At 53.6% G+C, this 25,778-nt stretch overlaps 7 protein-coding genes across 7 annotated transcripts; 3 read left to right on the forward strand and 4 right to left on the reverse strand.

The window, feature by feature from the left end:
• Positions 1–260: 260 nt before the first annotated feature.
• L3040_006822 (uncharacterized protein) lies at positions 261–1,214 on the forward strand (the record flags this gene model as incomplete). Its single annotated transcript, XM_066156049.1, has 2 exons — positions 261–756; positions 970–1,214. 2 exons carry the CDS (start codon positions 261–263, stop codon positions 1,212–1,214), a joined length of 741 nt encoding a protein of 246 aa, XP_066010868.1.
• Positions 1,215–2,427: 1,213 nt separating this feature from the next.
• Positions 2,428–4,154, forward strand: L3040_006823 (uncharacterized protein; the record flags this gene model as incomplete). The annotated part of the gene is made up of 2 exons (XM_007290457.2): positions 2,428–3,762; positions 3,861–4,154. The coding sequence occupies 2 exons, from the start codon at positions 2,428–2,430 to the stop codon at positions 4,152–4,154; spliced, it is 1,629 nt and encodes a 542-aa protein (XP_007290519.2).
• Positions 4,155–9,154: 5,000 nt separating this feature from the next.
• Positions 9,155–11,477, reverse strand: L3040_006824 (uncharacterized protein; the record flags this gene model as incomplete). The annotated part of the gene is made up of 5 exons (XM_007290454.1): positions 9,155–9,881; positions 9,927–10,291; positions 10,341–10,378; positions 10,425–10,911; positions 10,965–11,477. 5 exons carry the CDS (start codon positions 11,475–11,477, stop codon positions 9,155–9,157), a joined length of 2,130 nt encoding a protein of 709 aa, XP_007290516.1.
• Positions 11,478–12,711: 1,234 nt separating this feature from the next.
• L3040_006825 (uncharacterized protein) lies at positions 12,712–14,037 on the forward strand (the record flags this gene model as incomplete). Its single annotated transcript, XM_007290453.2, has 1 exon — positions 12,712–14,037. One exon carries the CDS (start codon positions 12,712–12,714, stop codon positions 14,035–14,037), a length of 1,326 nt encoding a protein of 441 aa, XP_007290515.2.
• Positions 14,038–14,820: 783 nt separating this feature from the next.
• L3040_006826 (uncharacterized protein) lies at positions 14,821–17,012 on the reverse strand (the record flags this gene model as incomplete). Its single annotated transcript, XM_007290452.2, has 2 exons — positions 14,821–15,514; positions 15,580–17,012. The coding sequence occupies 2 exons, from the start codon at positions 17,010–17,012 to the stop codon at positions 14,821–14,823; spliced, it is 2,127 nt and encodes a 708-aa protein (XP_007290514.2).
• Positions 17,013–18,044: 1,032 nt separating this feature from the next.
• Positions 18,045–23,113, reverse strand: L3040_006827 (uncharacterized protein; the record flags this gene model as incomplete). Its single annotated transcript, XM_007290451.1, has 10 exons — positions 18,045–18,389; positions 18,487–18,618; positions 18,769–19,498; positions 19,554–19,709; positions 19,785–19,816; positions 19,866–20,288; positions 20,356–20,648; positions 20,718–21,784; positions 21,836–22,943; positions 23,065–23,113. 10 exons carry the CDS (start codon positions 23,111–23,113, stop codon positions 18,045–18,047), a joined length of 4,335 nt encoding a protein of 1,444 aa, XP_007290513.1.
• Positions 23,114–24,149: 1,036 nt separating this feature from the next.
• On the reverse strand, positions 24,150–25,598 carry L3040_006828 (uncharacterized protein; the record flags this gene model as incomplete). The annotated part of the gene is made up of 1 exon (XM_007290450.1): positions 24,150–25,598. One exon carries the CDS (start codon positions 25,596–25,598, stop codon positions 24,150–24,152), a length of 1,449 nt encoding a protein of 482 aa, XP_007290512.1.
• Positions 25,599–25,778: the final 180 nt, after the last annotated feature.

The raw sequence follows: 25,778 nt of genomic DNA on the forward strand, positions 1-25,778 counted from the left end.
TCATGCATTCTTGTGATGTGTCTGGACTTTCGTGGTAACATTTCTCGTGCTGATCCAGCTCTCCGACTCTTGACGATTGCCCATCTTTCCGAGCTGCAACCCCGCATTACTTCCTTACAAGCTTCACCTAACCCGCTCTGCCCAAGTCACGGAAGCTTTCCTTCACTGATCCTCATCCATCTGTCTTCACTACCACGGCATCGTCCCCAATTGAACCAGAACTTACCTCTCTCTCACTTGCGATAGCAAACGCAACGGCCATGTCCACCCACGCCTCAACCAGCAGTGCGCCCCCTCCTCCCCTCCCTCGGCCCCGCACAGTACCCCCCTCCATTTCCCCCAGCCTCGCCCCCTCCTCCCACTCAACAACAAACACGCACTCCCCCTCCCTCTCGGCCTCCGCCTCCTCCGCCTCGCCCTCAATCCCCAGCACGCAATCCCCGGAAACGCAGCGGCAAGTGGCCGAAGCGCGCGCGGCGCTCGAAGCCTCCATGACGAACATCGGCTCTTCGCTGGACCGCTCGCTGCGCTCGCGCGCGCAGAACCTCCACGCCAACTCGAAGCAGCTGTCCAAGCAGCAGGCCGACGTCGTGAGGGCGACCGAGGGCCTGCGCCGGGAGAGCGAGAAGCTGGGGAAGCTGGCGGCGGAGGGGGGGCGGCGCGTCAAGGAGCTGGGGAATGTGCAGAATTGGGCGGAGATGCTGGAGAGGGATTTCCTGGTGCTGGGGGAGACGCTGAGGCTGGTGGAAAGAGGGAGTGCGAGCGGGAGTGGGAGTGAGAGTGGGAGTAGCTGGGAGAGTGGTAGCGAGGAGGGCGGTATTGGTGGTGGGAGAGGTGGGAGAGATGGAGAGGCATTGCCGGGTTTTGAAGGGGAGTGGAAGTTTGAGGCGGAGGATGATGTTTATAGTACCATGGGAGAGGGGGGCTTGCATACTTCTGGGGAGGAGAGGGCGGTTGATGCGGATGCAGCGGTGCGGACGATACCTGGTTTGTCGGTGACGGCGGCTATGGATGCGGAGGGGGATACGGTGATGGATGATGCTGAAGGGGCGCATATGGACAAAGGGAAGGGGAAAGCTGTTGAAGCTTTGGCAGATATCGCTGTGAGTGCTGATCCAGTTGTCGGAGGCTTGACGCCGGGTCCAACGACTACAGGATCCGGGTATGATCCTGCTTCTGGTCCTGTTCATACGGCAGCATCTACGGCCCGCTGAGCCAATATGCCCCTAATAGTTTGGGGTATTGCAACTGAAGGTACTACCTTGAACCCTTCAAAGGGCTGGGCTATGGCTCTGTGGTCGCTCTGGTCATACGGCCCAGTATCTCTTTAGATATTGTCATGCGATATTGGCCATCGGGGTTTCACTGTACAAGCGTACAGAATCTCGAGCATATCCCAAGGTCTGGATGCTGGCGGGACGAGACGCCGCAGAACATTGATCTTATGGATAAGTTCCTATGGATTCCCGCTCTCTGCGGCCATGCTCCCCGTTTTTGATGGAAAGACAACAAGTCAGGCAGGGACCGGAAAGTGTTTTAAGCCACGGAGAAGATGACCAAAGCAGACGTTATCAGCTTCAAATACTTAGATAGTAGTTTCATAGGCTGCTCAAGGACACACCTCTCTACCTACCGAGCCCTTCTTCGGTCTCTGCAGCTTTGCCCAACCAGTATTTCTTGTCTGGTGTTGTCAAGCCATAAGGCTGGAATGTCAGAACAATCATCGATATTCCCGCGATTCAGTTTGCAGTTTGGCTCGGGAGATCTACAGCTCAATCCGCTCTACAGTATGGGGACTCTTCCTTGCCTTAGTCAAGGACAGGTTGGAATTCCATTCCCAATGAAAAAGAACAGAAAGCACACCCGAGTTCCATCTTTCTAGGGGCCGCAGTAAACAACACTCGGTTATATGCAATTTTGTATCATCACTATATGGACGCATTGGTCCGATGGCAGGATATCACACGAGCCCCGACGACCATCGCCAGCTCAATCATTATTGAGAGGTCAAAGCTACGGAGTGCAGTCGGTACCGAGCACCAGGTAGCGGCCCACAGCAGCGTCATCGGTTCTGCAGCCGCTGTCGATCGTCCAGCCAGCTCTATCAGTATATAAGTACAACATAATATATAAATATAGATATATATATATATATATATATATATCTCTCTCCCTCGGTATATATTCGCTATGGGGTCATGATTGTTGTCGCTTGCTGTTTCTCCCTCTCCGTGGTGTTGGTCGAGTTGTGCCATTTCAGGTATATCGACCGACGGGTGTCTTTCCATGCTCTGAACAAAAACCTACCAACTCGAGTCCTGCGGATCTGGATGAGCAGTCCTCTGAGGACATAGGCATAGGACAGTAAGAACCAGAACCAGAATTCGAATCCGAATCAGCATCCGAAGTGCAAGTTGAAGCTCGAAAATGGATCCTCTCCGCTCAAACCCTACCAACACGGAGGCCAGTTCCTCAAGGAACCCGAACCCGAACCCGACCCCGACCCCGACCCCGAACCAGCATCTTTCCCATCTACCTCACGAACCACAACTCTCCCCTTCGCCCTCAAACACCTCGCCATCTGAGCCCTCACACGAGCCTCAATTCGCCCCTGGCCATCCTTCCAACCCACGAAACTGGCCCTCCTGGCGCAAATGGTCCATAGTCTTCGCTATAACCTTGGTCGACCTCTCCGTCTCCTGGGGAGCGTCCGGCTACGCGCCAGCCGAGAAGCAGATGCAAGCAGAGTTCGGAGTCTCAGCAGAAGTCGGCACTCTGGGTCTCTCCCTCTACATCCTCGGCCTCGCACTCGGTCCTATGACCCTCGCGCCCCTATCAGAGTATTTCGGACGAAGTCCCATCTACATCCTATCCTACGGCGTCTTCCTCCTCTTCCTGCTCGGCACGGCTTTGGTCCAGGATCTCGGGGGCTTCCTGGTCTTAAGACTGCTATCAGGCATGTTCTCTTCTGTCACGGTCGCGAACTTTGGAGGTACCATCGCAGATTTATGGGATTCTCATGATACTGGGATCCCGATGTCTATCTATCTGTGGGCAGCTACATGTGGTTCTCCATCCGGATATTTCCTGTTCGCTTTCGTGGCTGGGACTCGCGGGTTTAGAGATGTGTTTTGGGCTCTGCTAGGCGTGTGTGGCGCGTTCTGGGTCATCATGGTGCTCACCCTCAGAGAAACGAGGCATAATATCATCCTGGCTCGAATGGGACGCACACCACCCTCACAGGGCTCCCATGGGATCCCGCGAGTGCAGCGGGTCAAAAAAGCCGCGTCGCAACTTGCGCAGACCGCGCTGAAGCGGCCGTTTATCTTCCTGTATACAGAATCCATCATCCAGTTCAGCGCCCTGTATAACGGGTACCTCTACGGCCTCTCCTTCCTCTTCAACTCGGCCTTCGTGATCGTTTTTGGGCCTTCGGGCCACGGCTTCGACACCATCCACACCGGACTCTGCTTCCTCGGCATTTCCACAGGCATATCGATCGGCCCGTTCACCAGCTACCTCTTCCAAGAACCGTACTACCAGCGGAAGGTCAAGGAGAGCGGCGAGCGGAATGCGCCCGAAGCGAGAGTCATGATGGGCAAGATTGCGAGTGTCGCGCTTCCCATCAGCTTATTCTGGTTTGCGTGGACGAGTGACCAAAGTGTGCATTGGATCGTGCCGATCCTGGCGAGTGGGCTGTGGGGGTGGAGCTTCTACACATTGATTCTGATGACCTATACTTATACTGAAGACTCCTACAAGGTTCGTCTCGCACCACCCGTGTGCCATCTATCTCCCTCTCGCGAATCTTGTTCCTCATCTGGTTCCTAATACATGCACACACATATATATATATACAGACTTTCTCCGCGTCAGCGCTCGCGGGCATCGGCCTCATCCGCAACATAGCTGGAGCCGGCTTCCCGCTCTTCGGAAGACAGATGTACCACAGACTCGGCAACCAAGGCGCCACAAGCTTGCTGGCCGGCCTGGCCTGTCTCATGGTGCCGATCCCGTTCATCCTGGATCGCTATGGCTTTAGACTCAGGAAGCAGAGTCCGTGGGCTAGTATGCACGTGGAGAGCGCGGAGGACGAAAGGCCAGGCTCAGACGGTAGGAGGCGTGCAAGTGACGAGGAGCGGCTGCGACAGTGATGTTGCCATTGCGCGTGGAGGTACGGGATGCGCTCATCCGCAATTTGGAAGTACTCTGTTGATATATCTCGGCCCCTGCGTCAGTATATAGATGGCTAATTGTTTAGGGTGGATGGGAGATCATCACCGCTGTATATGGTAACTGCCAACACCTCTCTCTATTCTTCTGTATTATCGACCTAGGCTCCTTGCTTATGTGTTTCTATCTCTCTCTCTCTCTCTCTCTCTCTCTCTCTCTCTCTCTCTCTCTCTTTCTCTTTTCTTTTTCTTTTCTTTCTTTTCTTTCTTCTAATAGCACAAATCACTCACTCATTCATCCCCCCCCCCCTTGCCACCAAACTTCCAAGGCAGCGACGGCGAAGAGGACGGCAGCGAAGGTAAACAGGAACCCAACCTCGCAATCCCCCCCGCCTTTGGCTTCAGATTATCTGCGTCTTGGAAATTGTATATATTTATATCTACTTACATATATCTATATATCTATAGCTATACATTCATATAATTTTAGATTCCTATCAATTCGCTTTCTTCTTCTTTTGTCCAGACACCAGCGAGATCACTTTGGAGCTACGAGATGAGAGAGGGAGAATGTCTGGGTTGCGAGGCTGGTTGGTATGATGTGATGTGATTGTATTGTATTGTATTAATTGTTCTCTGCGAGGAGCTCTCTCTCTGCTTGCTAACTCAAGCTGATGAGCTGATATCCCTTCCTTCCCATTAATAGCTCAGAGATGAGAATATATCCCTGATTATCCTGATCCTGAGCCCGAAATTCGAAGCAAGGGACTTGCGCATTGGCTTTGCCATTTGCCAGCGAAGAAGACATACATTTAGAGAGAGGAAAAAACAAAGGTGGATAGTCCATCCCATCTTATAGCGCCGGGCAGACTTGAGACACCACTTGATACCAGTAGCACGATTTAATTCTGTAAATTACGGGGGAGAATAAGCTGGCCAACTGAGGATCCGGGCATAGGGTCTGAGACCTATCTGTATCATACTTGACCGCATTTCCGGAATGGGAGGGATGGATCAGGTGGGCGTAACGATGGCGTCTCGAAGTGTTTATACGACTGGGTCATTTCCATGGCTAGTGGATTCATCCGCGGCGGGCGTATGCAGTGTGTAAAGAAACATCAGTCTCAAGAATGAAGGCAGTGCCGACTCAATACTGGACTGGTCGCGGTCCACGTGATGGCCGTGCTTTCTAGGTGGAAGCTGCGGATGGATACGAAGAAACCCCCTGGTGATGGATTGGTGGCTGGGAGATAGGCGTATCTTCTCTTTGAATAAATCTCGATTGGTACTTCGTGAGAGGGAGATGTTGACGTTGGTATAAGATGTTGAGATGATGTTGCATTTGAGATAGGCGCTAGGTTGATGACTAATCAATGCTTGTCTTGTATTTCGTAGCGGACTTTCAACCAGTATCTGGGAGTATCACTTCTCCCCAATGTATTTTGCGAGAGAATGCTTCAAAGATTTCTTCTGAATACTCTCTTCTCCACAATCCGATGCCGTATTATCTTCGGGTGTAGGTGGTGTCGATTTGTCTTTTCTGCTTCGCAACATGGACCTCAGGCTGTCTACACCATTTTACTTTCCGCAGCTATCAGACCTTTCTCCCCATATTCATTACCCTCTGCTTCTATCTCCTTCGTCTATCTCCTTCAAATCAACAATTCAAAGCTCTTCCCACCCATACTGCCCTTCCTCTCCCTCCTCCTACACTCTCCCACCTCGACATCATCCTATCGCCACCTGTCCCCATCAGCATCGCATCCTTCGTCCCATTTCCTAAATCACCACCTTCAACTACCGTCTCATTTCTCAAATGACCACCCGTATCAATCTTATCCTTCATCTTCGTCGAACTCCCCCATCTCGACACCTTGTTTGTCAGACCACCTGCTAAACCCGCAGTCGAAGCGCTGATAGAGATGATCAGCGCAAATTGCAGGACAATCTTCCACTTGCGTGAAATGGCCATTTGGTTTTATTGCTGCTCTTGGAATTCGAAGTTATATCGCTTTTCTGGTTAGGTTGGGTAGGAAGGCCCTGGGGTGGGTGGTATCGAGGATCATGCCGAGTACGAAAAGCCGATTGCTCGTTTATGAATCGGTATGCGCTCTTTGCTGCTCGTTTACGTCTGTGTCTTTTCTTTCTTCCCATACGCGTTTGTTTGTGATTGTGTCCGAAAATAATGAAAGACGGTATGAGTAGGGTAAATAAGGTTGATACCCGCCGCTCTCAATATTTCACGACGTACGTTAAGCGACGACATGATATATATGTGTGCACTAGTGCTTAATTTCTATGTAGCTCTAGTTAGGAAGAGGGCATTCCATAGGCCCAGTGACTGAATCCAGACCACAGCTGCTCTTTTGGTGCACTCTCACTGTTGCACGAAGAACAGGTGATGTTCGGTATCACCTCGCGGTCAATCGGCTCGCAAGCGGTGGCTTCCGATCTTACTCGGTAAAATTATACCCTGAATACCTCGGCATAAAGAATCCAGCACCTGTCTACTGTCTTTCTCTCCAGGCCAATCCACAGCAAGCATGTTGTCGGGGACACATATCACGTGATATAATTTATATCGCCTTCGGACATCTTGTGTACTCCACTACCTCAATCATACGCTCCATCCTGGGGCCATACCCCCTGGCTTCACTATCACCGAAAACTAGTGCCCATCTTCAAATGTCACATCTTCAAACATCTCATCCAAGAAACGAGACATTCGCTTAGGCAGACTCCTAGCGCGCGTTTGGGATTGCAAGGGATCCGACGAGCCTGAGACGAAGCGCTGCAATGCTTTGCGTTGTTGGTTCTGTCTTCAAACTTCAGCCCAAATACACAATAGATAAAGGATGAACCTCCTCGCATAAAAATTCATATACATGTCTACTTTCGTCACATCCTGTCTGGTCTCAAATATTTTCATGATTAAGGAAGTTGTCGATTCTCGCTTATAATAAACCAAAACAACAACACAGAACAAAAACACTTCCTCACATACTCACTCACAACAAACCATTTCGACTTCCTACGCGTAACCGCAAAGAAGGAGAGGGAGAAGAAAATGCACACAACCATATTCTCCCTGCCACTGGGCCTCTTATTACTCACGTCTTCAACCACCCTCGCAATCCCGATCCAATCCTCGCCCTCCATGCTAGACACCTATCTCGATTTCAATGGGCCCCCACTGCAACCCGCGGCAGCACTCATCCAACGCTCCTCACCCCTCTCCAACCAACCTCCCTACCCTCTACCACTGCAAAAACGGACCCTTGATCGGCGCCAGAAAGGCAGCAACAGCAACAACCAACTCCATTCCGACCTCGCAGCCCCAGTCCCGAATCTCCAAAAACAACGCAAGCGAGAGCTAATCCAGGCACAAAAACCGCTCACCGAATCCCAAGCCCAAGCCCAAAAACCACTGACCCAGCGCCCTGGCCCTGAGACGCCCGCAGACGCGAAGCCGCAGACGCATCAACACAAGAATCCACACCCAGATCCAAACGGCCCCCACCACCACCACCACCACCACCACCTCCCTCACCACCACCACCACCCCCACCACAACCCCGGCTCCCGTCCTCTTTCCCTCTAACAAGCCCTAAGGACCCCTCTCATCGCAACCCTCTTCAGCAAGCACCTACCCGCACGGCATCAGATTCCCGTACTCGACATTGTCGCCATCCACGCCTCAGTGCCCGTCGCGATGTCAGCTACGCACCACGCTGCTCGCCGTTTCAGAAACAGAACTGTCAAAGGCGAAAGGAGGGGACGACGACGACGACGATACCAAAAGCCAGATTCGGATTCAGCCTAGGTCTCGACCTCGCGCCCACGCTCACCTTGAAAGACGTGCACACGCCCTCACCAAAGCCTTGCTGCACCGCCTGCTGGCAGACGGAGATGCTTCTTCCGCTTCTTCCGCTTCTGCTTCTGCTTCTGCTTCTTACGGCTCGCTTGCTGAGGGCGGGAGTACTACTACTACTACGAATACTACTGCAGGTACTACTACTGCTATTGAGCCGCTGCTGCTTGCGGGCTCGAAGAAAGAAGCTGCTTCTGAGCGGTGAGCGGTGAGGAGCGGGGAGGCGTGCGGTTCGAGGCGTGGTAGGCGCTTTACGATCTCCGGGAGGGGGGGGGGGGGTCGAAAGTCGAGGGTCAAGAGTCGAAGGTCGAGGGTCGAGGGCCTGATAGTCTGAAGGAGTTGGTGTAACGAGTTTCTGGACGAAAGCCTTCTGGTCCAACTTGAACTTGAACTTGTCTGTAACCTGCTTAACCCTATTCAAGATAATTTCGTGTCGCAATACAATCAATACGTTACTGAATTCCAAACCGTGATCCGAGAATGGCGGGTGGAAAAACAGCAGCGGCGAAGTTTATTTGTTCGTTTGTTAATTTCTAGCTCTTGTTTATCTCTAGCTTTTATTCATCTCTAGCATTTATTTATTTCTAGCCTCTTTTTTTGTCTAGCATTTACTCATTTCTAGCCTTTATTTCCATAAAGTGCAAATAAGCCTAACTTAAAAGAAAAGAAAAGAAAAGAAACAAAAAAAAGGGGAAAAAATAAATATATTAGTAGAGCCAAGAAGTTAATCAAGGGGGAAAAAAAAAACAAAGGTAGAAGAGATTTATTTGCGTGTGAGTGGAATATCAGAATTCGTATGTATGATATAATCGTGTATATGATATAGAGAAATTAGCCGATGGGAAAAAACAAGCCTGACGGAAACTCGCTATTCAGAATAATTATTGGTAGAGCTTGCAGGCCATTATTGTTTTAGGTGGTGGTCACCACTTCGATCCTTAGAGGGCCAAACGGGCTTTGATAATACAATACGTATATATGTATCACTGGTCGAATACCTTACTACTACTCGCCCATTTGTTCCAAACACCACCCCATCTGCATATCCTTTACGCCCCAACTCAAATCGCCATCCCGCCCAGCCACACCCGTATGTAACACCGGAGCCGAATCACGCAGCGCTCAACTCAGCGATCCTCCTTTCGATCTCCGGCACCTGCCTCAACCGTATTTCCAGCTCCTCCTTCTCATCCTCGAGCTGCAGCCGCCTCTCCGGATCTAGGCCCGTGAAGATATAGTTTCCCTGCCCGTCAAACTGCAGAATCTTGCTGTGGTACTTCCACAGACTCCTGCGGTGGCTGACCGTCATGAGGGTGATGTCAAGAGACTTGGCATGCTCGTACATGACCTTCTCCATCTCGAGGGTAACGCTGGACGTGCACTCGTCTAGGATGGCGTATTTAGGTCGGTTGTAGAAGAGGCGGGCCATGGCGACGCGTTGCTGCAACCCACCGGAGAGGACATCCCGCCACTCGGCTTCGGCGTCCCAGCCATTGGAGAAGCTGTCTACGAGGTGGTCGAGGTCGAGAATCTTGAGGATGGAAAGGAGGTCATCGTCCGTGATGCCTTTACTCCGCATGGTGCGCAGGGAGTCGGGGTATATGATCTGCTGACGCAAGGAGCCCGCGCTGAGGTAGGGTCGCTGAGGAACGTAAAAGACTTGCGTTAGGGGTGGTTTGCGGACTGTGCCGCCGTAGACGGGCCAGAGCCCACCGAGGATGCGGAAGAGCGAGGATTTGCCGCAGCCGTTGGGCCCGACTACGAGGACGTGGTCGCCGCGCTTCATGGAGAAGGACAGTGATTTCACGAGGATGCTGCCACCGGGTGTGATAATTGGGCTGAGATGGTCAGTGGAGAATTGAAAAGTAGAGATGCTGACTTACACATCGATGAACTCAATATCCTCGCTTTCAATCACTGTCCCGCGGCCACGCATGAGCTCTAATTGCTCGCCACCGTTATCGTCAGACACGAGAGTCTTCTCGAAACGGCCGGCTTTAATATCTTCCATTACTTCCAATAGAGTCGCGACTCGGGAGGTGTATCCAGCAAGCTCGGTGACCTCCTTGTAAGAGAACATGACCCGTCCGAAAGCATCGGAACTAGACAGCAGTAACCGTCGATTCGTGACGAAACTTTCGGTCCGGTCTCCCATCGTCTGAGACGCAGCCCCGGGTATCTTGAAAAATACAGGTACACTGCAAAGGACGAGTCCTAGCGCACCCCATACGTATTTGATAATGAAATCCTGTGGATTTTTAGTATTGCGTATTGAACGATTAAAACAGAAAGCTTACCTCCATTATCCCGTGCGTAAACCGGCGCCGTAATATGTCTAACAGAGTCAGCATCCAAATCCAGAACGAATAGGTTGTGCTTACAGTTTACATGCTTAATTAGAGTGAAATACCCCTTGTCCAGTGTATCTTTCTCGGCCTCATGCCCATTGTACAACGCTATCTCCTCACTGTAATCTATCACCCTCGAATGCTCGAATCTGAACTCGCCCTCTAGCCTCGCCTCATCCGCAACGTATTTCCCAAAAGGCGGAGTCAACGCCCTCATAACATTCGCTGATAGTTGGACCAGGAGAGACATGAAAAATAGCCCTTCCCCACCAACACTTTTCGATAGCGAGTAGTTGTATATCAGCATATCCAGTGTCGGCTTGGCCAGGTTTCCATATAGTTCCGCTAAGCTGTTCGCAAACTTGGAAACGTCCACAGTGATAAGCTGGTCTGCATTCTTGATCCGGTCATCGAGGGCGGACAAGGAGTAGAAAGTCATGCTCGAGAGGTATTTCTCGTGGATGTAGTTCGTTAACCGCGTTCGATACTGAAGGGATAGTTTGCACTGATGGTACGAAAGCTGTACACCAGATTAACACAGCACATTCCCTCCACCAAGAAATGTGAACCTACCATAGAATTGGTGAACGTCGCCGGCACAGCTATCAACATCCACCACACAATGCCCATCAAAAAGTCCCTCCCCTTCCCCCTGACCAGACTCGACACCAACGCGCCATCCATAGCCGCAACCTTCAGACTGATGAGCGTCCGGACCACCAGGAACACCGTGTGGCTGATCAGCAACCGGAACTCCTTGCTGCGCACCCCTGGTATACATATCCGCAGCAGGCGGAACAGATTCTTGAAGAATTCCCGGTTCAGCTCGACCTTCTGCCTCTTCGGCGGGCCTTCGCCGCCGTGACCCAGTGCCGTCGATCCCCGCTGCCGTTTCTCGATCTGTCGCTGCGCGGCGGCTTTCTGCTCTGAGATGGCCGAGCGGATGCGGTTGAGCAGGGCGAAGAACAGGGTCAGGTAGACGGTTCGCGAGATATTGGTGCGATGTTGGAGGTACAGGTCTGTGAATTTCGAGATGAGGCTCTTGAAGGTGCGCTCCGGGGGTAGGAGCTTCGATTGCGAGGCCATTGTTTGTGTCGTCGGTCGGGGTGGATTGGTGGGCTGTGGGGAAAAAGCTGGGGTAAGGTAGGGTAAGATAGCTAGCTATTCGACGCTGGAATGCGCCGCTGAGGCTGTTGGGGCATCAGAGGCCTGTTGGCAGGATGCTCATGTCGCGGGTATTCTGTATATTCGTGCTGGATTCTCGAGTTGATGTGAAGCTATTCCCGGATGTGCTGGTGCTGGTGCTGGTGGGGAGGACCGAGCCGTCAATGACAATGTTCATGATTTCCCTCGGCATGGCAGGGGGTTCACATGCTCTCAAAGTATCTTAGTCCGTCCGCGTGACTACCAAAAACATCCCAAGAAACTATTGCGTTATTTACTCTGTCCTTCTTATAGTCTGATTGATATCTTACTCAAGAGGCAAAGAAAAGACCTGCTTTCGAGGCAGAGTCAGAACACCTGGAATATATCACAATCACGTGACTACCACTATATATTCACACTTGCGCAAGGTCATAATTCCATCCTTCCTCTCCCATCTCAACTCCACCCAGTCATTATCCATCCTCTGTTCAACAAAGAAGTCATTTCTTACTATCTTCCTGATTGTGTATCTCAACTTCACGCAACAGCTTTGCTTTTCCATTCACTAGCTCAAGTGAGGAATGGTAGAGCAGAAACAAACAAAGACCTATTTATTCGTTCGCTACCATCCCATCCCAGCAGATTCGATTATCTACCTATTTCCTCCCAACCTTTCTTCCTTAACACCCTTCTCCAAACTGACCATTGCTTATACTTATCCATCCCACTTCTGTTTCGCTTTTCGCTGCCCAGTAAGCATCATCTCGCAGGGTGCGGATCCTTCTCTGGAAATCCATGGCGAGTCTGCATCTCCTAAAGCAACCCCCTCTCTCTCAGAAAAGTTTGCTTAAACTTTAAAATCAATGCTTATACATGAGAGTTCCTCGAATGCCATATTTCCTATTTGCTTTTAGCTGTTCCTAGAGACAAGATTTGGCAGTTTTATATACTTTCTACGATAGCAAGTCTCTCTTCCGGGCTCAGAACCCGGGAGTGTGTAAGTGAGGCACGCTCACATACGCTCTCGGCACTCCCACTCTTTCTACTCTGTAAGCATGTGATATGTATGCCTTTTGAATACCTACTGATCATGTCTGCAGTCTGAAGATCTCATATACTTATGTATATATATTTTTATTGATATATACCCCTAACCAGCAGGCTGCCCTCCAAAATGCACATCACCATCATCGGTGCTGGCCTCGGCGGCCTCTCTACAGCCCTCTCCCTCTCCCTCGCCGGCCACAGAGTTACCATCCTCGAGAGCTCTCCCACTCTCGCCGCCCTCGGCGCGGGCGTCCAACTAACACCCAATGCGACCCGCCTCTTCTGGAAATGGGGCCTAGAGTCCGCAATCCTCTCGCACGCCGTCCTCCCAGCCTCTTTCAACATCAGAAGAGACTCCGACGACACCTTGCTGCGAAAAGTAGCTCTGGACGGCTTCAAAGAGCGCTACGGAGGGCCCTATCTAGTGATCCATCGCGCGGACATCACTCGGATCCTGTTCGAGCGCGCCGAGGAAATCGGCGTGAGGGTCCGGTTCGGGTGTACAGTCACCGAGTACGAGTTTGACGCCGGCGCGGTGCGACTGGATTCCAGCGAAGTCGTAAGAGCCGACCTGGTCGTCGCAAGCGACGGGATCAAATCCCTCGCCCGCGACCAGCTCCTCGCGCACCTAGGCAAAGCCGAGGAGGAGGAGGAGAACAAGTGGGCGCAGAAAACAGGCTGGGCTGCGTACCGCCTCACCGCTCCCGTGGCCAAGCTGCGCGAGAACCCCCTCACGCAATCCCTCGCAGCGGACTCGAACTGCAACTGCTGGATCGGAGAGAGCAGGTCGGTCATGACGTACCTCATGCGCGGCGCCCAGATCCTGAACATCGTGCTCTCGCACCCCGACGACGTCGACACGAGCCGCTGGACGCCGGCGCAGTACCGGCACGCGATCGCGCTCCTCTTCGGCGATGTCAGTCCGTCGCTGCAGGCTCTGCTGGCGCTCGCTAACCCCGAGGTGCAGAACTGGCCCGTGTACCAGATTCGTCGCCTGCCGGCGTGGACGGCAGGCGCGGGCCGGTTCGTCCTGATGGGCGACGCGGCGCACGCCATGGCGTTCTATCTGTCGATGGGGGTGTCGATGGCGATTGAGGACGCGGATACGCTGACGGGGTGCTTGGCGCTGATGGAGAGGGAGGGAAAGAGTCTGCTGCACGCCATGGCTGCGTTTGATCGGGTGAGGAGGGGTAGGGCCGAGGCTGTGAAGGATGCGAGCTTGCATGCTGGGCGGATGCTGCATTTAGGTGAGGGGGAGCTTAGAGAGGTTAGAGATGAAGCGATGGGGAGGGATGGGGTAGAGAAGAGAGATGATGTAAGCAGTATCAAGCCGGCAGAAGATGCAAAGGAGGAGTTTTGGAAGAGCAAAGTGGCCTATGGGATTGCAGATCAGGAAATCAGGGACTGGTGCTACGGGTATGATGTCCAAGGGGAAGTGGCCAAGGCTTGGTAGCGCCGCAGGCTCCGTTCTCGTTCCCGTTCCCGTCTCTGTCTGTCTCTGTTTTGTTTACTTACTGGAAGTCTGCCCGCGGCCGAAGCGAGGAACCATACGTAGTGGCATGGCATGGCATGGTGGTCAGTGCGTCCCTTCCGTCGAATGTCACACTCTAGGTCTAGGCTTCACTCACAGTATACTTTCCAAGTTAAATCTCAGCGCAAACTCAATCCCAATCTCAAACTCAAACTCAATTTCAACCTCAATCTCAATCTCAATGTCAACCTCAACCTCAACCTCAACCTCAACCTCAACCTCAACCTCAACCTCAACCTCAACCTCAACCTCCATCTCAACCTCAATCTCAATTGCAATCCCAAACGCAAAACCCGAACCCGAACCCGATTTGGATCATCATAGAAGATTATCATGGTACTATGTATGGATGGATAGTACCTACAAAGCTAGGTACCAAGCTACCAAGTCTGCGGCATCAATCACACGGCACTTGCGAACTCGGCCCGGCCTGGACGTGGACGTGGACAACGAGGCTTAACTCATCCCATCCCTCCAGCAGCCCAGAAACGATGTCGGCACTTCCCCGACGATGATAGACTGCTATACTGACCATACTCAAAAGCATCCGCTCCCAGTGGTAAACTGGCCATGGTACGAAAAAGAAGAGACGATCCGTTTAACTAGCAAAACGCCTGGCTTCTCGAGTAAAAGGCAAGAGGGGAAAAATCTACTCCACCCCAGAGAGATTACATCCCACCGGGCACCGCACCGCACCAAGAATCATCACTTCTCCTCCCACGGGGCAACCAGTTTGGTCTTCGGCTTCTTCACAGAGGGTACTTTGACATTCGCCTGGGCCCGCTCCTGCTCCTCCTTGGCAGCCAACATGCGTCTCTCTGCCGCCTCGGCCGCCAACAGCCTCGCCGTCTCCCTACGCTTCTGGTCTCTCTCCCGTCTCGCCTTCTCCAGCGTCTCGCTGACCGGCCCACCATGCACCAGCTCCGCCATCTGCTGCACCATGCCCTGCCGCTGGTCCCCCCGCACGTTCAGTCTCTCGGGATGATTGGGGCAGGTCCGCGCATGTGCCGTTGGGCCGAGGCGCAGGATGTTCTCCCAGGCCGCCTGGCACTCGAAGCACCACTGCTGGCCGCAGCGGCACTGCAGGTGGTCGCAGCCCTCGGTCCTGGTGACGCCCTGGTTGCAGGACGGGCAGATCCTGGAGTCCTGCTGCGAGAGGAGCTTCGCCGTCGCCTCGTCGGCTTCGAGCCGCTCGATCTGGGATTCTTCGAGGTCGAATTCGGCGCAGGTGAAGCCCTCGTGCCAGGGGAGCTTGTGCGTGACGCAGGTGCGGAAGCCACACGTGTCGCAAGTCATGATGGGGTTGTCCGCGTTGGAAGGGTGCACTTGGCCCATACCGCAGCTCGGGCTGAGACACATGACTAGACCCGGGGTAGCCATCTGGACAAGGTACTCGTAACTGTTATTTCGTCAGTGCGAGATGGCGCCGAGAGTGGAGGAGGGGAGAGAGGGGGGAGAACGTACCGACTGAACATCTCCTTGGTGCCGTATTTCTTGATCTCATCTTTGGACAGCATCGCCGGGCAGAGGGGACATCTGATCAAGTGCAAGTTGCCCTGCGCGAGAAACGTCTGAATACTGAAGCGGATACATCGGAGGCACACCATCGCCTTGCTATGGTGCTCGCAAGTCGAGGTGATCTCGCTTTCGGGGAACTTGTCGGGGCCATAATCACCGGCGCAAACGCAGCACTCTATTGCATTATCGTGGAAAAGATTTTCGGAATCGTCGCTCATGTCTGCGTCATTACTATCATTAGAAGGGGCCAGATTTCCATCGTCCTCAGCGGAAACCGGAGGTTGGAGTGGTAGATCGTTGCGGACATCATTTCCAACGTGCGTTGAAGGGGGAGCAAAGTCTGCATGCCGAGATCCGGGGACGGCCCCTTCCGATGTGAGTCTGGGAACTACATCCAAATGTCTCTCTGGCGGAACGAAGCCGTCCTCGGGAGGTGGTAGGCGGTGACCGTTGGAACGGCCCGCATTGGGGTACCCATGATACGGAAACGGCTCAGCTGGGGGGTTGGGACGAGCATGGCGGGAATGGAGATGTCTGTCTGGTGGAACGAAGCCGTCTTCGGGGGGTGGTAGGCGATGACCATCGCGGCCGGCTCGCTGAGTGTTTCCTTCGGAAAAATCTTCCATTCCAATGTTGGCTCGTCCATCAGGACCTGATTCGTCGTCGCGGCCTCTTCTCATAGCAGGAAGAACACGACTTGCAGGATGCACTGGGGGTGCATCCAAATCGTCTTCGGATTCATTCTCGTCTGTATCCATAGGGAGAAGCCGCGGATTATCAGGAAGTGACGCATCAGGAAGGGTTGAAGCAGGACGACTTGGATGCGCAGCAGAAATCTGAGGAGGCGGAGCCGGAACCGCATTCAAGTGACTCTGGAGTGGTATGAATCGGGCGACAGGTGGTCGAAGATGGCCGGTCTGCTGCGCTGGTGGTGGAAGTCTTCCCGAACCTCCCATTTCCATACCGTACCCGCGATATTCACCACGATTAAATCTGCCCCGTCCATAATCCTGTGCATGACCATCATCTCCATCATCATCTTCCTCCTGGGAATCGTCGGACACAGGGTATCTTCCAAAATCACGTGCAGCCTGGGCATCTCGTCGCTCCGAGGCATTCACCGGCGGGCCTTGGGCGGTAGCAGGGCCGGGGAAGTCGCTCAAAACACCACCATTGTGCAGCCAGTCCCGAAGAACTTGTGCTTCGTCTCCTGGCAGTTTTCTCTCGAGGGTAGCGAGTGCGAGGTAGAGGATGGCACGGGCGTTTGGATTCGAGCGTGGGAGCTTGCCGTATGCACGGAGGATATGCTGCATCTGCCGGGTATCGTATTCTCTAAAGGTGAGACCGAACGCGGTCGGGCCTCCACCTACTTCGGACATTTTATCTGATCTGATATGTCTCAGCTCTTGTGTTTGGAATTGTCAGATCGATTCGAGATGTTGTCGTGACGGTGTTAGCACGGGGTTGTTTTGTGTCAAAGATCTTGGAAAGTATGAAGGTGGATGTCAAAGGATTCGAAGAGATTGGAGAGGTTGAAGAGGTTGAAGAGATTGACGAGGTTGATGAGGTTGATGAGGTTGAAGAGGTCGAAGAGGTCGGCAGGGAGAAAGGAATATAGAGAAGAGCTTTGAACTTACCTAAAGTAGTTAGTCCCGTTGATTACCGGCGGCCGCTAGTTATCTCTACTTCTCCAGGTTCTAGATTGTAGTAAATGGGTGGAGAGGATGATGATGAGGCACCTGGAATAGTAGTGTCACGGGTGAGAATGAGGTGAAAAGGTCGGTCGGTCGGGTGCCTAACAGGGGTTAGATAATAAGCGAGACCGAGCGTCATATGATTGTCTGCTCAAAAACAACAAATAACATGAATAAACGACAAGTCACTTGAGAGGTTTCATTGTGTGATTGTGCTTTTATGTATATATATATTCAACATATACATATATATATATAAATATGTATCCTTGTCTTTTATATTCTACCTAAGCCGGTGTTTCTTTTACCTATTTATCCTACGTCATTATACCAAGCAAATGCGCTAGCTGTTCTAGCGATTAGCCGACCAAGGGGGAGTAAACATCAAGTCCTACCCATATCATCGAGACTTTATAATTCCATAACGAATCAGTTTTTCAATAATCTATTCATTCATTCATTCATTCATTCATTCATTCATCCACTCATCCTTTCAGACCGCCTTTCCTGCCTGTTTGATTGCCAAGAAGTTAAGATTCGATTGAATATGTATATATATTTCCAACAACGGAAAGCGCTATTCCCAAACCAAAATTTATACTGCGCAGCGCGGCGCGGCTCTCGCTCTTCTGAAGACCTCATATCAATAAGTAAAACTCACCTACCACCACCAAATCCACCAACGCCTGCGGAGTCGACCAAACGCAATCGACTCCCTCAAGCCACCTTCGCGATCTTCTCCTCGCTCTCCACACTCCCCCCATTGCATTCCTGCCTCCTCCTCCTCCCCCTCCCCCGCCCCCAAAGAGCCCCCAAAGCACGGAACCGCGCCGTCTGGAGCTTCTCGGACTCGCGATCCGTCCCTACTGCTTCCTCCCCCCTCTTCACCCCCTCAGACCTGCCCCGGGCTATGCTCTTGCGAACGCGCGCCCACTGCTCGATGATACTCTCCAGGCTCAAGGCCAGCGCGTACGTGCCCAGGATGAAGACGACGGTGAGCACGGCGAAGCCGTTGTTGCCTGCCTGGTCCATGAAGGTGGCGTGTTCCATGGAGAAGAGTCCCTGAGGCGGTGCGATACGTGGCGGTGTTAGCGAGGAGAGATGAATAGAACACCGCACGGGACGGGGAGGCGGGGGAGAGGGGGGGGAGAGGACGCACGGTGATGAATCCCAGTGGGAGGTAGGCGATAGTGATATACGTCAGGATCCGGATGTTATTGCCCTGCTTGATGGTGGTTTTGCTGTCGCGAAGTGCCGTCTGGCTGTCCTCTACATTTGTGACGGTCGAGATCTATGAGTTTTGGTCAGGTGCTTTCTTGCTTTGATAATAAGAGAAAAACGAAGAAAATGGAGAGAAAAAAAAAGAAAGAGAAAAAGAAAAAGAAAAAGAAAAAGAAAAAGAAAAGAAGAAGAAAAAAAAGGGAAGGAAGCTACTGCTTACGCCATCCCTCAGCCCAGTAACCTGTCGGATCTTCAACTGCGTCCTGATCTGCACATCACTCAGCATCCCAAACCGCTTCTCAAATTCCTCCACCACATTATTATACTCCTGCAGCAGGGCTACATGCTGCTGCCCAGCCTCCTGCTTGATCGTCCTCTCCATCGCGCCGTGCGCCTTCTGGATCTGAGAGAGCGACGCCGACAGCCGGTCATCGAACACGCGCAGGGCCTCAAGCCCCCAGAGCATCTTCTTGAGCTTGTCGACGGCCTCGCTCGTGCCCCATTCCAGGCCCTCCAGCAGGACCTGCTCGCCCAGGCCGACGATGATGTCGAGGCGCGCGAGGATCTCCTCGTACTCGGCCGCGAGCTTCTCGCACAGGTGACCGAGCAGGATCAGGAAGACGAGACAGCGCCCGCACGCCTGCTGGTGGATGAACCTCTGCAGCACGCCGGGAAGGGCGTGGATGGGCGGCGTGATGGCGTCCGCGTCGGTGAGCGCCGACCAGACGGTGCAGATCCAGAGGTGGCCCGCGGGGTCGCCGGTCAGCACGAGGGAGGAGCACCGTTCTTCGACGATGGCGGCGGGCTCCGGTGGGGGAGCTACGTTCTTTCGGTGTGGAGCGCTGAGCCCGAGCCTGGAGATGCTGGCGGGGGGGAAGTCGCCGCTGTTGCGGTTCTCTCGGAAAAGCTGTAAGTGTGCTGTGGAGAGACTGACTGGGCGGATGCTCCAGCTGCTGGTGTGTCAGTGACGAATGTTTACCATCGGGTAGTTGATGGGGGGCTGACTGAGAGATTGTGATGCTCGTCGTCCACATTGTGACCTCTCGACTTTCCGTGAACCGGGACACGGATCCGAAATAGCTATCGAACGCATCCAGCGCATCAGGATGCCACACGTATATGAACGAGCCGACCAGCGCTGGCGAGCATTTCTCGGCGAATCTTCACCGCCCCAAAAAAAACACAAGAAAGTTAGCTTCCGATTTCGAGCAGATATTCCTCACGGTAGTGACTTACAGTATGCGATGCTTAGCCCCCGCGTCGACCAACTGCTCAGTTTCAGCTGGGTTTCCATAAGGGGAACTGTTCGTTGCTTACGCTATCGTTCAGTCGCGAGAACAGAGACTTCTGGTACGCATCTAACTGGTCATAACTATACGAATCGGTAGCTTGCTTGACAGCCACAATCCTCTGACTCCGCAGCGCCTCGACACCGTTCTGTCTACCGCTGTCAGGCAGAGGGGGCCGGTCTGCGACAGCAGCAGCACTGCATATGGTCAAGTCCCTCGTCTTGAACGTAAAGTTCTTGGTCAAGTGCAAGTCGAAGACGCTTAGGAACTGCAGGTCAGTCGCCGGTACCTTGCTCTTCATGCTTTCGGGTGTGTAGCCGGGATCCGTGACAATGTCCGTCCGCTCGCGGCTCGCGAGGTACCTCCGGATGTCTTTTCGGAGAGGGACGTCTTTGGTTTGCTTGGCTTGGTACATCTCGGGTGTGTCTTGGAGCGATTGAACCCACCAGTCCTACACCATTTAGGAAATTACCACTAATCCTGAGAGCAGGAGGATGGGATGGGATGAGGGCGCTTACAGGGTGATACAACTGGCTCGGTTTGCATTCGACCCAGTCAAAAGCTCGCACGGAGAAGCTGCTGATGTCCTCCTGGACCAGGAGCTGTCTCATCTGCAGCAGGTGCTCGCGACTGGAATCCTCTTGCAACTTCTTCATCTGCAAGAGAATATCTCTTATCGATTCCTCCGGAGAGGAGGCTTCCAACAGGGTATCAGAGTTGATTCTTTGCATGCTAGGAGACTCGTCCATGTCGTGGATAGAATGGCCAAGCTCGTCTGCGGCTGCTTCGGATATCGCAGACCTGAGTTTTCCTGTCGATCGTCAGCAGCCGGAGCTTCATGTGTTTTCAAGGGATGGGTTTTGCTGGGTGGCGGGCGTACCTTCCATTTTCAGATCGACAAGCGCAGCACAAATCACGCTGGCGGGCTCAACATCCCACCACCTCCCCACCATGTTACTATCGGCACGATCCCACGATGTCATGAACGAGTAGTCCGCCATCAGGAACTGGTACAGGCGCTCTCTCGCCGCCTTGACATTCGACTCGTCGGTAACTCGGAGGAAGCCTAGGTGATTGGAACACAGCAGCTCCCAAGGGCCGTTCGATGTCGCCCTGAGCCCCTTCCAAACCTTCGGCCCAGGGCTGAAGCGCGTGGTGCGCTTCCGCTGCGTGATCCGCTTGCGCGTCTGCGCAGCGCGCGACGAGGCGAGACTGGCAGTGAAGGGCGTCGGGATGGCATCGAGTCCCAGCTCCTCCATCAGCAGGAGCACGCGATCCAGCTCCTCGTTCTCGACCGAATACCACTCCGCCGGGCTGGTCTTCAGTCGAGCCACGTACTTTTCAAATTTCTGCTGCGTCTTGATGACTTCTGCGTCGTCCAGGCCGGCGCGTGCGAAGCCACTGGTGGCATTGCCATCGCCATCGGTTCCGAACTGCCCGCTGTAGATAAGAAACAGACAGCTCAGGTGCAGCCATTGCAGAACGTCGTTCTTCGGCGTGGGATCCCGGTCACGAGAAGCGCGCTTCTGCACGGCATCGTACGCTGTTCTCAGCTTTGGACCGAGGATGGCGGTTGTGAAGTCTCCCGTCAGCGCTTGTGGGCAGTGCTTCGTGACATACCAGACCGCCAGGGTTGCATAGCAGGCCTGGTTATACGACTGGTCGACGTGCATCCGCACTCTGTTCTGCTCGCACCTCTCGAGCCTCTTCGAGGGCTGGGTCTCTAGATCGGCGGGCATCTCGTCACTTCTCAAAGCGAGAAGCAGCTTCCGGGGTTTCATGTCGGTGTTGATCAGCCATGTCACGCTTGCTTGGATGATACGGCGAAGTTTGGCCAGGTACGCTGCCCGCATGTTGCTCAATGGCTGGAATCTCTCGAACAGATCTGGCTCCAGATGTCGACTGTTCATAAAGTTGTGGACTTTGACGAGCAGGCGGATCTGAAAACTGTGAGCGTGTTAGCATTGCGACGAATCCATCTGCTCGTGTTTTTCATACAAGCTGCTTTGTACATCGACGTATTGCGGAGTCATTATGTTGCGCAAGAGAGCGATCTCTTCCGTCTTGGGGTGAGATGTAAGGGGCACTTCTTTCTGTTTTGCACGAGGTTCAAACGGTATAGAAGATACTCCCAGGACCTGCTCGACGCATCTCCCGATGACGCAAGTATCGATAGCTTCACTCGCCTCATAGTTGATCGAGCATAGAGCGGTCCATAGTCTGTCCGTCATGTTCGGTGAGCTATTACAAGTTCCCAGATGGTCTTGGAGGCTTGCAAAGGTAGCCATACCGAGTCCGGAAATCCGGTCTTCCAGATTCCGCAACGCGTAGGTGGAGACTACAATGACAGGCTCTCCGTCCCGGAGTTCGATGTCATGGATCGACGAGGTGTTGACCTCCGAGCCGCCAACCTCGTCGTGGCCCACGCCATGCAGAGGCGCGCTGAGATCCTGCGGCAGGCCGTCAATGAAGAGGTGCATTTCCAACCTCTTGCGATATCGCTCGCTGACACAATTCAGCCCCCTCCCGGCGTCCAGATGGAAAGTGTCAACATCAGCGGGTCCCCGATTCGAACACGGACATCCAAACTGGACGACACCCCCGGCCTTGAGCCTCGCAGTCCTCCTCTCGAGTCCGTCCAGCGAATTGTACTCACTCAGTGAGCTCTCACTCCCCCACCTCAACCGGAGCACCTGCACCAGGACGCCATCCCGCACAAAGGACATCTGCTCACACGTCCCCGAGCTCCCGTCGTCTGCCCCATCCGCCCTCGTCCGCAGCTCGTACCGGGTATACGGCCATCGGAGATTGATCCAGCCCTGCGCCATCCGCTCTCCCAGCTCCACGTTCGCGGCGCCCTCCGCCCTCTGGACGCGCGCGCCGAACGTGCCCTTGTGGCCGGAATCATCGCGCCGCTGGGCCCGGGCCAGGATGGCGTCCGGGGTGTTGGGAAACTGGCCTCGCGTGAACACGATGCCGCACGTGGCATCGGGCACGGTGAGCTGCAAGAGCTCGTGCCAGTCCGTCACCGAGGCCGTGTGGCCGTCGGCCCCGAAATCGCTGGACTTGGCCGGGCTGGAGACCTCACTGGTTGTGAAGCACTGTGCTAGATTCGATGGGTGACTCGTCAGGAACCCGTTCGGGGCGGGGGTCACATGAGGTGCAGAGAAAGAGCGAAGAGAAAAGGAGAGAAAGGAAGAAGGAATTAAGGAAATGGATGGACTTACATTTCTGGAGGTCGGCTAGCCACTCGAAGTCAATGGATGTGAGATCCATTCTCGGTGGCGTCTGGAACGAGGCAACAATACCACACAATCTCTCTCTCTCTTTCTCTCTCTCCTCAAAACCAAGACTAACAATTTCCTATCACCATTAGACGCACCGACTTGAAGGGATGGATACACAACAGCCACTCCCCTTCTATATAGCCGTTCTGCTCGCTACCAAGGCACACACGTCAAGACGGGATGGAACAAGGCTTTCTGCGTATGATGTTATGGCTGAAGATGGTCAATCAATCGCCGCAACGCTCGGTGACGGGTCCCGAGAGCTGCAGCGTGTGAGGTGAGACGAAGATCGCTAAACCCCATGTCCTCGTTGTCGTCGTCGAATGAGCAGCAGCAGCAGCGCCAGATTTTCCCAGGTCCCCACGGCGGATCCTTTTTTCAGCTCGTGGTGTCACTCAATCATTGGCTAACTGCCCTTTTGATGGGTTTTTTTTCGCGGATCACGCTGCGCGCTGTGCCACAGACGCGCAGCGCGGGGCGGGATTGCTGACAGGCAGGGACTGATCATAATGGGTGTAGTAGAAGGAAGAAGACTGGGATCTTTGGGCGGCGGGGGATATATATATATACATATATAATATATTGTAGAGCACCTCTTATTGCAAAGGGTGGGAAAATGGGGGAGATGGAAGAGAGAGAGAGGGAGAGGTAGCTGGGGCTGCTCACTCCACCTTACTCTAAGGCCTAGCAACACTTGACCGCTGTGAAATAATTGACGGGAGATGGGTCGAGCGAAAGCAGCGTCGGGAGAAAAATCGAGAATGGATTTTGATTGATAAAGTCAATTGATACGAAGGGGATACCCAAAGTGGCAAGAAAAATACATGTCAATAGGAGGTGGTGATAAGCGAGGCTCCGATCTGATACATGCAATGTAATTAATACCTGCTCTTGGAATGGCCGGTTTGGTTTACCCTATTATACAATATGTCATGACCTCAACTTCGTGAACACCTGTCCCGTTACCAAACAGTAAGAGAAAGAATCAAAAGGGGAAAAAAAAAAGAAAACAGACACACACATCTTCACTCATCCAGCATCCAATAGCCTCCAATCTCCTCAAACATCTGCTCAAACCCCGGCAGTATCTCGTCCAGCGGCTTGGCCTCCTCGTCGTACAGGCCCGTACACGAGAACGCGCTCATGTCGGGCTTCCGGTCCGGGAAGTAATGGCCGTCGTCGAACTTGATGGAGACGTTCACCACCTCGCCCAGCTGCTTGTCGTGGCGGCTCCGCTTGTAGACCTGGAACACGCCGCCGTTGGATTCCCGCTGCCACTTGGTGAACGGCTTGGGGAAGCCCTTGAGCAGGCCGCCGTGCATGAAGGCCACGTCCCCGTTGGGGTGGTGCTGGGCGAAGGTGTGGCCGCAGTAGTGGCCGTCGTTGAGGGTGCCGACGCTCGTCAGCCAGCGCGGCGGGAAGCCGAACTTGGTCTTCAGGGCGTGCCAGGTGAAGCGGAACATGTCCTTGTCGCCGAGCAGGAAGCGGTTGTAGTAGATGCCGTGCTCGTTGTTCAGCCAGGCCGCCAGCTGCAGGTGGTAGAAGAAGCGGCGCTTGTCGACGATCATCTGCCCGCTCTCCTGCTCGTACTCGTCCATCCGGCACGCCGTGTTGGTGATGGCCCACGCCGGGTTGTTGGGCCGCGTGCGCGCGATGTCGGGCCAGAAGAGGGTGCCGTAGGTCTTGTACGTCTCGGACTCGAACAGCGTGGCCGGATCCAGGACGGGGATGTTGTCCGAGTCGAGGAGGAGGACTTCGGCGAAGCGGGAGTTCATCACCGCGGCCGTCTTGAACTGGTAGTTGATCATGAAGGCGTTGTAGTCCGTCTTGGCGATGTTCGTCGGCGAGGAGAGATCGTTGAAGTAGATCTTATGGGGCCACATTGCAATCAGGTCCTCCTTGGCCGCTGGGGTCAGCTCGTCGTTCCAGTAATGAAACTCGATCGGGAGTTGGGACTGCAGTTTCTTCAAGGCCCGTATGATGACCTTCACGCGCTTGACCGTCTTCTCGTTGCCAGCCACGATGGCAATCCCGCGCCCCTCGAACCGGTGCTGGAAGTTCTGGTAAGGCATGAGTTCGTTGTTGATGAATTCGTGCCACTGGTTCCGCCGCATCTCAAGCTCGGTGTCGTTGCGATCAGTGACAACCCACTCCGCGTCGTCCCCGTACATGAAATTCACGTCCGCGAGGTTCGGCCAGTCGCAGCCTGCTTTCGCCTCCTCCATTGACAAGCCTGGCATCTCGGTCACGGCGCGGAAATGGGGGAGGAAGGCATCGGCGTTCGGGAATGTGTGCGCCTCTGGGTTGAAAGCGGCTTTCGGCCGCGGCCAAGGTTTGGACATGAATGGTATCGGGGGAAGGGGGACGTATTTGCTGAGCGTGACCTCCTCGCGCATGGTAAGGACATAGAACGACACCGCCACCAAGAAGGCAGCGCCTAAGGAAAGCTTCAGACGCTGAAGCGAGTGAGACATTGTATTGCGGGGTTTGCCGAGCTGGAAGGTTGGAGCTGCGGTCGGGTTGCGAGAAGTAAAGGCGGATAGAGTATGTGGACGATTATTGAAGCTATCGCGAGATTCGAGATTCGAGATTCGAAATTCGAAATTCGAGACTCGAGATTCAATTTACGTTGAGTCTTTTATTTCTTTGGTTCT

Source organism: Drepanopeziza brunnea (assembly GCF_022702325.1).
Source record: "Drepanopeziza brunnea f. sp. 'multigermtubi' strain 214-2 chromosome Unknown ctg12, whole genome shotgun sequence".
Classification (NCBI taxonomy): Eukaryota; Fungi; Ascomycota; class Leotiomycetes; order Helotiales; family Drepanopezizaceae; genus Drepanopeziza; species Drepanopeziza brunnea.